The sequence below is a fragment of the Podarcis gaigeae genome (assembly GCF_964106915.1).
Source record: "Podarcis gaigeae genome assembly, chromosome: 5".
Taxonomy (NCBI): domain Eukaryota; kingdom Metazoa; phylum Chordata; class Lepidosauria; order Squamata; family Lacertidae; genus Podarcis; species Podarcis gaigeae.
In genome coordinates, this window is record NC_139681.1 from 24,727,242 (window position 1) to 24,739,570 (window position 12,329).

At 41.1% G+C, this 12,329-nt stretch overlaps 2 protein-coding genes across 2 annotated transcripts in view; one reads left to right on the forward strand and one right to left on the reverse strand.

The window, feature by feature from the left end:
* Window positions 1–7,101, forward strand: part of GLUD1 (glutamate dehydrogenase 1) — a gene marked incomplete at its 5' end in the record, with an annotated part of 34,665 nt that extends 27,564 nt beyond the window's left edge. Inside the window, 4 exons of the mRNA XM_083740447.1 lie at window positions 2,204–2,327; window positions 2,968–3,059; window positions 4,911–4,973; window positions 5,722–7,101. Of these exons, the coding sequence (XP_083596573.1) occupies window positions 2,204–2,327; window positions 2,968–3,059; window positions 4,911–4,973; window positions 5,722–5,841 (399 nt within the window). The 3' untranslated portion in view covers window positions 5,842–7,101. The remainder of the gene's footprint in view (window positions 1–2,203; window positions 2,328–2,967; window positions 3,060–4,910; window positions 4,974–5,721) is intronic.
* Window positions 7,102–7,935: 834 nt separating this feature from the next.
* Window positions 7,936–11,765, reverse strand: LOC310845405 (uncharacterized protein). The gene is made up of 4 exons (XM_083740557.1): window positions 11,488–11,765; window positions 9,316–9,378; window positions 8,266–8,401; window positions 7,936–8,053 (listed from the first exon to the last, which is right to left on the reverse strand). Exons 1-3 carry the CDS (start codon window positions 11,549–11,551, stop codon window positions 8,274–8,276), a joined length of 255 nt encoding a protein of 84 aa, XP_083596683.1. The 5' UTR covers window positions 11,552–11,765; the 3' UTR covers window positions 7,936–8,053; window positions 8,266–8,273.
* Window positions 11,766–12,329: the final 564 nt, after the last annotated feature.

Consider the following 12,329-nt stretch of genomic DNA (forward strand, 5'->3'; position numbering starts at 1 on the left):
CATGCCAAAATTAGCATTCATTTTTTTTTAAAAAAAATACCTGTTTTACATGCCAAATATCTTCTGGGAATATAAAACTTGCCATTAAAAAAATGTGCTATCATTTTGGAGCACATTGAAACTTTTAGCAAAATTCCCAATGATTTTAATGGAGCTGGATTTGTACCCTATGAATTTCCATTTTCTCTATAGCAAGGGTGGTACAGGGGAATACATCACAACTTGATGCATAACTTTGTAAATTGATAGTTAAAAAAGAAAACCACAGAGTTATAAAATTACTCAAGGACTCAAGTTGAAAATGAATTTTGGGCAAGCGATCCATCCTGGTTGAAGATTAATTGTATCCCATACAAATAAGCCTACTCTGATCAGATTTATCTTTCCTTTCATTTCTGTATTTCCAAGCTGTTACTCATAACAGAATGGGGTGTTTGCAGGCTTTTTCAGTGGTGTTTCAAATAAACACGATTTTATTTAAATGTGTGATGCCTTTGAATGTAACCCCAGTGTAGGGAGGGTGTGTGTATGTGTGTGCCTGTACTGTCATTTAGCCTAGTTGGAATGTAAAGAGAAAGAAGTGCAGGCTTTTAGTACAACATTCCATTTCTGATCACTCACAGCCACATTCTCACAAGCCCCTAGTCCGCGTCCAAAGGAATGGGGTGCTTCTATGCTGCTGCTCCTCCTCACTGTGGCTTGACTTGGAGCAGTGAGAGAGTACTCCTTGGACAGTGCCAGCCAACCTTAAAGTCCCACAGGCAGATGATATATATGCTAGCCCTCTATTCCCTCCCACAACACACACAACACTATCAAACCTATAGTTAGGTAAATCCAACTAACAATAACACCCACAACGTAACTGGCTGTGTTTAACTGTGTGAATTCTTTATACATCATATAAACATATCTCTTTTCACATTATCAAATTAAGTAGAAGCCATTAAAACCAACATTTTGAACAGAAAATACAAATAGATCAGTTCTTATATATGTAATGTCCAAATAGAAGCTTTTTTGTGTTCCACGTACGTCTTTACGAATACAAGTGTCGGACGCGACAACTTTAAGAAGCAGCACTTGTAGAAAATGAACTTGTTGTTTGTAATGTTCCACATATGTCTTTGCAAAGTGTAGTTGAATGCAGTTGCTGTATGCAAGTATCAGACGAAAGATACGAAAGATCTTAATATATGCCTTTGCAAAATATAGTTGCTGTATGCAGGTATCGGATGAAAGAACTTAAAGACAAGGATTCCCGGAATAATACTTTGTTTTGCCCTGCCGGGCTTCGTCAGGCATGCATACTCTAAATAATTGCTTCTACTTAATTTGATAATGTGAAAAGAGGTATTTTTATATGATGCATAAAGAATTCATATAGTTAAACCCTACCACAACCCGGCAAGAATGCTGGCCTTTGCTGGCCTTTGCCTAGGTAGCAAAGGCATAGCTCCTGATTGACTCCCCTTAAGTCACTGCATTCCAGTTGTTCAGACAACTAACAACTTGGCTTGCTTTATCACCTTGGGGTTTCCATCTGCTGTTGGTATCTTTTTGGCTTCCAGTACATCAAACATTGCACAGCTGCAGGAGGTAATACCTGAACAATCGTCTTGATTTTAGGAGTAGGGGGGGGAATCCCCATGAAGGGTAGTACAGGTGGCAATGTCATGGAAGGGAAAGCTCACATCTGAAATACATTATGAGAGAGTCCAGCAATGGGGTGCAAGAAACCACCTTGGGGATTTGGGGGGGGGGCACTTAACCACCCTCTGGCACTGCCTGTGCCTGTAGCATGTTAGCAGCCAGTGCAAAGATGTTATACTCTCCAAGGTCTGCTTCTGACTGCTGCCTCCTCAGCTCCCTCCGCTTCAACCCCCCAACCCAATTTAAATGCAGTCAAGATGAGGTGGAAGAAGCTGCAAAGGTGACACCCAGCAACTGAACCCGATTTGAAGTGTGTTGTGCTCAATGAGTGTTGCTATCTGTAATAGCAGCTAAACTGGATTTTTCAACCAGCTTTATTTTTCATTTTACAAAGTGGTACTAGAGTTCGTGATATTGACAATTTCTGTCTGTTGCAAAGCGTACCTTTCCAAATTACCATCTTTTGCAGTTTTGAAGTAGACTTTCCGTTGCCTACAGTGCATTTTCTTACCAAAACACACACAAAACCTTTCAATCTTGTCCTATTCAGGATCTCTATTTAAATGCTGGTGGTGTAACTGTGTCTTACTTTGAGTGGCTGAAGAACCTGAACCACGTCAGCTATGGTCGCTTGACTTTTAAATATGAAAGGGACTCAAACTACCACTTGCTAAGTAAGTATAACAAGTACTGCACACTTTATGCAGATTCAGTAATAAATTGTATCATCCCAACTACTAATAACAAACTCACTTTCTTTAGAAGATTTCAAGTTTTGTGAATTAGTTTATGATATATTCTGACAGAACCTTTTAGTAGAACTTGTTTTTGTATGGCATAATGCATTACATAGAATAATACTACCAAAAAAAACCCTATGTAAATGCAAATTAATAATACTGGAGAATTAGATTTTCTGTTCTATAGTGAAAGTTTATAGATAAGTTACTGGCAATACTGAAAAGCAAATGTCAGCTTAAAAGTGGAAATAGATACATTTTGCATTAATCTAGAAGTCTCGTCACCTGGCTGGCTGGCTGTCTTTGAATCGCTGCAGAGTTCTGTCTTCCTGCAGCAGAATTGCTTCAGTTGAAATATAGGAAACTTAGAAGTAGCAAAGCAAGTGCTTCTGAGAGAGGCTGCTGAAACTTGTCTTCTGAGTCAGCCAGGGCTGCACACTCATTGAATACAGCAGGATTTACTTCTGACTAAGCAGGCATAGGATTGGATTGTAACTGTCTGGACTGAAACTTGCTTCATTTAAGAATCATGCATAAGAAAGCAGCATGACTTATTTATTTCTCCCTCCTTCAGTGTCTGTCCAGGAAAGCTTGGAAAGAAAGTTTGGGAAACATGGTGGAAGTATTCCAGTTGTGCCTACTGCAGAATTCCAGGATAGAATATCTGTAAGTAGCTGCTGCAAGATTTTGCTCATTGCATATCTGATAAATGTCTGTTGCAAAAAAAAGAGAAACCAATCTGTGGGTGCATGTTGTATAATTGTCAGACTAGAGTAAAAATACCTCACTACTTATAGTATGAAGGACATAATATGTGTTTTGTTTAGTGGGTTATAGTTCCAGAGGTTGCTGAATTTTGGAGGGGAAATGCAGTTTTTTTCATACCTACCCACAATCTTTGTTAGTCCATGGCAGCTCACGTTGAATATGTCGTGCTGTAACAAGTCCCAGCTGGGGTACTAGAGGTGGGAGCTGGCAGACTCCCTAGATTGAAACAACTTAAAAGTCAGACCACATCAGTATGGCTGCTGTTGCTGGGTTACCAGTAAAGGTAAAGGTAAAGGTACCCCTGCCCGTACGGGCCAGTCTTGACAGACTCGGGGGTTGTGCGCCCATCTCACTTAAGAGGCCAGGGGCCAGCGCTGTCCGGAGACACTTCCGGGTCACGTGGCCAGCGTGACATCGCTGCTCTGGCGAGCCAGAGCCGCACACGGAAACGCCGTTTACCTTCCCGCTGGTAAGCGGTCCCTATTTATCTACTTGCACCCGGAGGTGCTTTCGAACTGCTAGGTTGGCAGGCGCTGGGACCGAGCAGCGGGAGCGCACCCCGCCGCAGGGATTCGAACCGCCGACCTTTCGATCGGCAAGTCCTAGGCGCTGAGGCTTTAACCCACAGCGCCACCTGCGTCCCCTGGTTACCAGTAGGTTTACACTAAAAGGGGTCTCTACCTTTGGGGGGGGGGTTCACACAAGTGTAAGGCACTACCTCTTGATGCTTTCCTTTTGGTACCAGCCCAGATGAATGTATTCCGACTAGTGAGGAGGAAAGGAAGGAAGTTATTGAACACAGTATGGGGGGGAGCACTGCACTTTCTAGGTGAGAGACAGAGTGAGGGCCCTGAACGTTTGACAAAGTGCTGACACAGGGATGCAGCAAGATGCTCTTGTGCTTATCGACTCTGTGTACTTTGTTATGCTTGAATTGATACCATGGTACTACGTGCCTTGGCAAAGTTTCCATTGGAGAACAGGAAAGAGTGTGAGTGCCCCATTCCAGTGATCACAGGCAATGGGACAGTTGGCAAAAGTGTACGGGGGTCACTGTGGGAGATGAGACTATGGATACCTGCGTCCCATGCCCCATAGCAAACTTCTTCCCTGTCCACAGGTTCCTGGTAGTTGTTTCACTGTGCCTTCTGACTTTGTAGTGCTGTTAATTAATGCTAGTGACTTATCCATGATTTTTTTGTGGGTGAATGGGCCGACCTGGGATGTATTGTGGAGACCTGGGAGGGTGGGGTGGGCAGAGTAGATCTGACTCCGATTTGTCCTCCTGGATACTCTGCAGCATCCACATAGACTGGGGAATTGTCTTACTCACCACGAAGGTGTGTTGCCTTTTGATGGTCTTGGAAGGCCTTCAGCTGGGACATACAGACTGTCTGGGAATTTGCAGCTTGCCATAATTGTTGTCTAACTTTGAATATTTACTGACACAGTACTCTGAAGTGTACTGAATTACATGCATGTTATATACATCCAGGATAATCTCTTGCTTGGCTTCCTAGATAGAAATTCCAGGGGGAATAGCCTTGTTAGTATGTCAGCTGAATATAAACAGTTAAATTAAACGCATTTAGGTTGGTTTGGCTTTGGCTAGTTTCCTTTTCTATCCAGCAGTTAAAGGGGTATACAAAAAGTGGCATATCAATCCCTTAAGCACTAATATTTAAAAAGTACAAATCGGGGTCTGGCTGGTTTCAGACTGACTACTTATTGCAATTCTTTTCAATATAGGGTGCATCTGAAAAAGACATTGTCCATTCTGGTTTGGCCTACACCATGGAGCGTTCTGCTAGGGTATGTATTATGTAACGGTGGAAGCTTTAAACTTGTATTGACACCTTATCCCCAGAGGTAAATTGCAGAGGCACATAATAGGGTAAAATTGTTCCTCCTCACTCCAGTTTCTGGGTTGCATTAATCAGCATTGGGTAACCTACACAGAACATTAAATGAACTCTATTATTTTTCTAACTTGCTGATTAGCAAAAAAAAAATCTACCTATAAATATAGCAACAAGTAGTGTAGGCTGTTCTGCCTGGTGAAGTGCCTGGTTAGTGTTGCTTTAGGCTGCCCTGTTCCCTGTTGTAAGCTCAACAGTAAGCCCTTTTGAGCAGAGTGTGTACATGCATATGATTGCACTGTCTGTCTCAGCTAAACCAGAGTGAATACACCGAGGCAGCTCCTCGTTTCTACCATCTGTCTGGAATGGCAGCTGACTTAAAATGGTTTGCTCTGTCATCAGTTCTGTGGTGTGTTTCTCAGCCTCTTCCAGGATCAGAGTAGCTGAATGTCAATGCCCCAACATTTAGAAAGAATGGGTAGGTCCCTGTGCTTAATAAATTGTAGAAATATTCAGTTACCACTTTATTGGCTACCTTGTGCCATTTAGAAAATGAATATGAAGCCCAAGCTAATTAAGGAGCATTATATTCCTTATTCAATGACTTCTCCAAGTCAGATCAATATTAGCATTGTATGTGTATTCAATAAGAGCTCAGTAAATATTTTGTACTCACATTGTAACATTTTTGTATTCTCTAGCAAATCATGCGTACTGCTATGAAGTACAATCTAGGTCTAGACTTGAGAACAGCTGCCTACGTCAATGCAATTGAGAAAGTCTTCAAGGTGTACAATGAAGCTGGCGTGACCTTCACATAAACGGATAGTCGTCTGCCAAGGTCTGGCACCCTGTTGCATACCCTCTTCAGAAAGCGTATTTCAAGTTTACATATAACCACAGAAACCCCTCTTTTCTCACTTAACTATAGCGGATATGATTCTCTGTTGGCTTCAGTTTGAGTTAGTCTTTCATCATTAAAAAAATAAATAAATCTGGGGGTTAGTGCTTCATGCCGAAAGATATCTAAAGATAACCAGTTCATATGCACTTGTTTTGGGGGAAGGGGGGAGGTTCTAAGTATTCTTTGCCATGAAACTTTAAAAAAGGTACCTTTTTATTGTATGAACCTGTGGTCTAGCCACAATAAGCAACCTAGCAAAGCTTCAGATCACACGAGTGTGTGCTATTGGAGCAAATAGCCAACTATTCATGCACTTTGGTTTTCAAACAATAACTCTCCCAGCTTTGGCACTTTGAATAAAGGCCTTGGATGATCAATGCAGTGGCATTATCAGCGACAGAACGGGCCTCCTGCAGGGAATATCTTTGATAGGATTCTCATTTTTACACTTAGCAGCATCATATACCTGGTTCCCCTTAGGCAATGTGTGTTTCTTTTTATAATCTGTGCTCCTGTTACAGGGATGCCTTTAAATCATGTACTCATCCTCTACTCAAGCACTGCAAGGTGCACGTAAAAAGATGGGTTCCGGGAGCTAGTATTTTTATAAGCTGAAGCAGTATCATTGTTGTACAGGCACCCAGCGAAATTATCTCTTGTGTTTAATCTTATCGCAGCATATTCATTAAACTTGTTTTTTAAAAGAAGAATTGACATGTACTTGAGCATAATCTTAGGTAGTCCAAAGAACTTGTGTAGCCTCTTACTCAGTTGTGTTTTATTGTCTGAGAGCTTTTAGCGTTAGCTATTGCCTCAATGAACAATTAAATCATTGGCAACAAGGAGGCAAGCTGCTACTACAAACTTTGTGTAGTGTCCTAACATGCTGACTTTGTTCTCTTTTTTGGTGGTTTGCATATTCTGAACATAAATAGTTTAATACAGAGAGGGCCTTGAAGCCAGGACTCGATCACAGTTTTGACGATTCTTGATAGGTATTTTGTCCAGAGGAGTCCTATAAAAGTGCCAGGTGTATTTATGTAATGAATATGTTTTTTTTAAAAAAAAAACACCAAACCCAAGCCTTCCCAGAACTCATGCTTTTTTCTAGCGACTTTGTAACTCATGACATAACATGGTAACAAAAGCAATTATTAAAAGTTGACCTTTCCAAACATATGCTGGTTTGTGTTTTTCATAGCTTTTCACAACATCACGAGAGCTGAAACGTTCAGTGTAAATAGAATGAAGCTGGATTTGGAATTAGACAGAGAACTTTTCAGGCATCTTTCATAGTACTGGTAATCAAATTTGTACAATGTGTAAACGTTCCTTGGTTTTAATTGGAATGATACAATGGAGTTACTGATTCATTTTATTCCTGACGGCTGTTCAACGTATGCAAACTATTTTTGGTGTTATAGATATCAAGTGTTGAGCAGACATGTGTGAACAGTCCCTTGAGTTTTCTGAACTGTCCCTTTCCTTAAACTTTGCATTTTGTCCTGAACCGTTTTTCACCTTAATGTTTCAGTTCTTGTACCCTTTCCACTTCAAACTACTACTTATTCTTGCCAGTGACCAACAGTTCCCTAGTTTGTCCAGCCAAAACTCTTACCGCTGTGTGGCATAATCATGCTAATGCATAGTTTCCCTCAAAACTTTGAAGTTTTTGTAAATAGTTTTAATGAAATGGAGTTCCATCTGAGCTTTGCACACAGGATCTTCACAGTGGGGTGGGGAGGGTCCCCCACTCACATAGGATGTTGTGTGGGACCTGAGGAGTATTTAGTTAGATGATGCATAGTTAAAGCCACATATTACATTTTATGTGTGTGCCTACATGCTTATGTGTGCATTCGAGTCTCGCATAAAATGTATATGCCCACTTAACACGCCCTAGGGCTTTCTGCGAAACCAACCTCATGAACACTTCTCAATACGGTCGTATTGAACCACCATGTAAAACATACACCTTGTTAGTTATAATGAAACAAAGTTTCAAGATTTAATGAATTTAATGAAATGTATAGGGATTTATAGCTTCACTTTTAATGAAGGTGTAAAGAATATATGCCAAACACCTGAATAATTTCTGTCCTTTAAATGTATAATAAGAGAAAACAGTATACGAAGGTGCTTCAGGTTACAGACTCCGCTAACCCAGAAATATTACCTCCGGTTAAGAACTTTGCTTCAGGATGAGAACAGAAACCATGCTCTGGCGGCACGGCAGCAGCAGGAGGCCCCATTAGCTAAAGTGCTGCTTCAGGTTAAGAACAGTTTCAGGTTAAGAACAGACCACCAGAATGAATTAAGTACTTAACCTGAGGTACCACAGTAATAGGTTTAAGTTGAAACGTTCTTCTCTTCTTCACCTTGTCCAAAGGCTTTGCCCCAGGCAGTTACCTGGCTTGTTAGGCTTTGTGCAGCCTTTTCTCCAGTATCCTGTGCAGCCTTGCAGGTGTCATCTACCACTTCAAAACAAAAAGGGAAACAATTTAAGGAGGTGAGAGACAATGGCTGACTACATATGTGGTTTGCTTTTTCCATAAGATGTAGAACTGTATTGGAAGTGCAAGTGTGCATGTGGGGAGGAAAGTCTACATGCTGTTTAAGGAACCCGTTCACCAGATGAAGAAGCTGGCTTGCAGCAGTTCAGATCTAGTTCACTATTGTCTGCTCTTGACTGACAATGGCTCTGCAGGGTCTCCGCCAATGGCCTTTCCAATTACGTTGGTACATGAACCCTTTTTTCAGCTAGATTTGCCAAGGGTTACACTTGACATCTGCATGCAAAGTGTGTGCTTTTCTGACTGAGCTTGGAAAGGAGCTACAGAATGCTTATTGTGTGGGCTGCTAACTTGATTTCAAAAACACTAGCCACCTGGGAAGGCTCAAGGGTAATATTTAGCACAGTGGAAAAGAGCTAATTTGGATTTTTGAGTTTTCTGTCTCCTGTTGTCATATTTGAAGAGGTAAAAATCTGGACACGAAAAGTTGTAGTGTGTTTTTTAGGGCAATCGCCCGATAGCCCCTCTGTCGCCCAGGTCAACTGAGTCTGAACCAGAGCTGTCCGCACACACACAAAACCCCCCAAACCCAGGACATTTGTTTAAAAATGTAAAAATTTTCCCCAGGTGGGTATGTAGGACCCCTGAAGGACATGTCAAGAACTTCCTGGATGTATGGCAACCCTATAATACCAGTTACTTGAACACAGATTTACTATTTGGAACAGAAAAAACTGTTCCCCACTTAAGTCTGTACTGGAGGGGTGGGGGAAATCTGAATTTAGAAGGTATGCACCAAGTCTCTTTTACATTTATAAGCCATCCAGATACCACACATTTTGAAAATTGCCCAGGTTATTAGAAGAATGCCTCCTTACCTTTCTGACCAGCTTCTGTAGCCTGGTCCATTGCTTTCTGCACAGCCTGACCTGCTGAATTAACTGCAAGTAAAAAATAAGAATAAATCACAGAAATAGAAAAGTTATAATTCTATGAATTGTACCAAGCACATGAATGGTGTATCCAGAGGGAAAGACTATATAGAACAGGATCATGGAAGACACACTGGCTGGCTAAAATCCGTAACAGGAGCAGTTCACAATGCAACATTTTGTTGTTGATTCCACGTAAATCATATTCAGGAAGAGAAACATAGCTTATTACACTAGCTCTGCTGAGAGATTTATTTGCTTTTGGTTCTTCGATATCTCCCTGGCAGTGGCTATTTCATCAGTCTATCGGAACTGTTCCTATCCTAGCTGGTCACTCTTAATTGTAACTTGATGAGCTAATGTCTGAGTTCGCCTTTTTTCTTCTTCCTTTTGTCTTAGATTACAAGCATGAAGGACTGTCTTGTCTTTGTACTTAATTGATCTGTAAGCTGCTCTGGGAGCCTTTAGCTGAAGAGTGGAGTTAAAATGCTATAATTTTTTATTTTTTTTAAATGACCTGCAGCCACTTTAGTAAGGAAGTTCTATACATCATTAACATTTTAAGAGGCATTTCAGTTTTGCATTCCTGTGATAGTGAATACACACTTCAAGGAACTTGCATAAATCCTCCATGTTGCCCCAGGTCAGAAGATTTGCCAACTTTTCTCACCAGATCATGGGACCTTTACTGCTTTTTGACCAAAGCAGAAAAATCTCAGCTGAAGCATTTCCCGTCAAGTTGGGAAAACTCCGTTTACAGAATTTCTATTGGCCCAGATGTTCAAGGCACAGCAGTCCAGCTCAAGAAAAGAAAAGATGGGAATCCAGCATTTCAGAGAAAAAGCAATTTACGGTCCCTATCCAAACTCTTTAGAAAGACTGCCAGTTTTTCAAGCAAGCCATTGCAATAGCTTGAACAGAAGCTGGATTTCTAGACAATAGCTGGTGATATTTCTCCACATAACTGCAGAAAGTGTTGCCTGTTGGTTTTTTGCCGGCCAGGCTGTTTTCGGGTCAGTTGGCAAACCCTGTTGTTTATATAATGAGTTTTATTTTGGAATTCTAAAATGACATTTTGTGCCTTGGTTACTAGCCCTGGTATAAACACTTGCATGGAAAACTTGAACAATTATGAAACAGAGGGGTCTTTGTTTGGCTTTCTAGACCCATGCCCTTCCATAACTTTTATTTAAAGGTCAGGATAATTCCTGTCGGCAGTACATTTCTTGACAGACAAATCAAACCTTTTTTATATCTATAAATAAGAAATCCAGTTTGAGGTATTGAATTATCTTCACACATTTTTGTTAAAGTTATGCAATGCCAGAAAACATTTTTCCTTCATTGTTTCCATTTTCAATTGTAAAATAAATATGGGCAATCATGGGCGTAGGCAGGGAGGAGCAGCTTCCCCCCTTAAATCAATAGAAATCAATAAAAATATATATCTAACTGAGGTTCTGCCCCCCCCCCAAATCCTGGCTAAACTCATGTGGGCAATGCAGTATGATACATCCCCCATCCCCCCTTGTAGGGACAATACAGACGTTAACTTTGTGGGGAGGGGTATTTTCTCAGAAAGGCAAAATCCAAAGTGCCTTCTCATGAAATCCAAGATATCCAGGCTTGGTTTTTACCCCACCCTATTCCAAAGAGGCTTACTAAGGCAGAAGAAGAAAGTTGAACATATATGGCAACAAAAATAAAAATAGGTTCCAGGGAGCTTTGCTAACATACCAAGAAAAAAATGACCCGATCTGTTCATGTGCAATTAATACCCTTGCAGCCCTTTTTTCTATTACACTTGAGCATGATCAGCAGGTAAAATCACTGAAAGTTGTCTTACATGAGATTGGACTACTTTTTCATCAAACCTAGTGCATTTCTGGACTCCTGTGACTCAAGGGTTTCAGGCAGAGGCCGTTCACCTCAAAGCTATTAACAGCATAGAGAATAAATTGATGGTAGTAATACCTGCACATCAAGTTGCTGTTAAGACAACAACCCACCCCAAGTCTGATGTTGGCATTACTTAAGGATAGATCTTTCTGTGACTGAAAAAGTAGAATATAGACTGGTGGTTTTACAAGAACAAAGACATAACCTCAGTGTCTTTACCTGCAACCTGGGAAGCGATCCCGGTCATTGTTTTTCCTTCCTCTTCAAGATTCAGCTTAAACATTTTTGCTTTTGTGTGGATGAGATCTCCTGCTCCCTGATTTGTAGATGCCCAATCAGTTGATGGACGGTCACTTTCTCAAATGCAGTCCAGCCCTGTTTTGTTGCTTCCCAAAGAGTTGGCTCTTATAGACAGGCAAACTCCTCCCAGCTAGGATCCAGAAAAACCCACAGAGCTCTGTTAGTCACCAAACTCCTGACTTCAAAGGAAGTGGAGGGATGTTTGGAATTACTGTATTCTTCCCTGCAAGGGAGAGGGTGGGGTTTGGCACTTTTTAAATCTTTTTTAACCAAAGTAGTTTTCCACAGCTGCAAAACAAGAGTGGTTGTGGACTGGCCTGGCCAGCCTGCTGTTATGAAATGTTTCCATAATGATGGCTTTCAGAAGAGCCGGAGGTTTTATAAGGCCAAATAATGGTAAATTTCAATGTATGGGAAGGGAGAAATGACACCAGTCCAAAGATACTAATTACTGTGTTTGAAAGCACATAAACTTCAAATCAAAAACCTGTGACCAAACTGGATGCAGCTGTGCAGGAGATTAATTCAGCCGTCTGTTTTTGGGGTGCAAAAATGGCACCAGGCAAGCCTCTGATCTGTGACCGAAAAACCATGTTCAGTCTGGTGGATCACAAATTGTGCCGACCTGCTTGAATTTTTCCTTTCTGGAAAATGCTCTGTTGGGTTCGTCGGATGGAAGGACTCCTCCAGGGAAGAAGAAAGATCACTCTGTGTTAGACAATACTTTGCTTGCAGAAGCTTCTCCGCTGAGTTCAGTTAAA

Bases quoted from the DNA above. Each gene is read 5' to 3' on its own strand.
- LOC310845405 (XM_083740557.1), bottom strand. From the start codon at position 11,551: ATGTTTAAGCTGAATCTTGAAGAGGAAGGAAAAACAATGACCGGGATC. The intron at 9,379-11,487 runs GTAAAGACACTG...TTTTACTTGCAG, and splicing joins GATCGCTTCCCAGGTTGCAG to TTAATTCAGCAGGTCAGGCT. The intron at 8,402-9,315 runs GTAAGGAGGCAT...TTTGTTTTGAAG, and splicing joins TACAGAAGCTGGTCAGAAAG to TGGTAGATGACACCTGCAAG.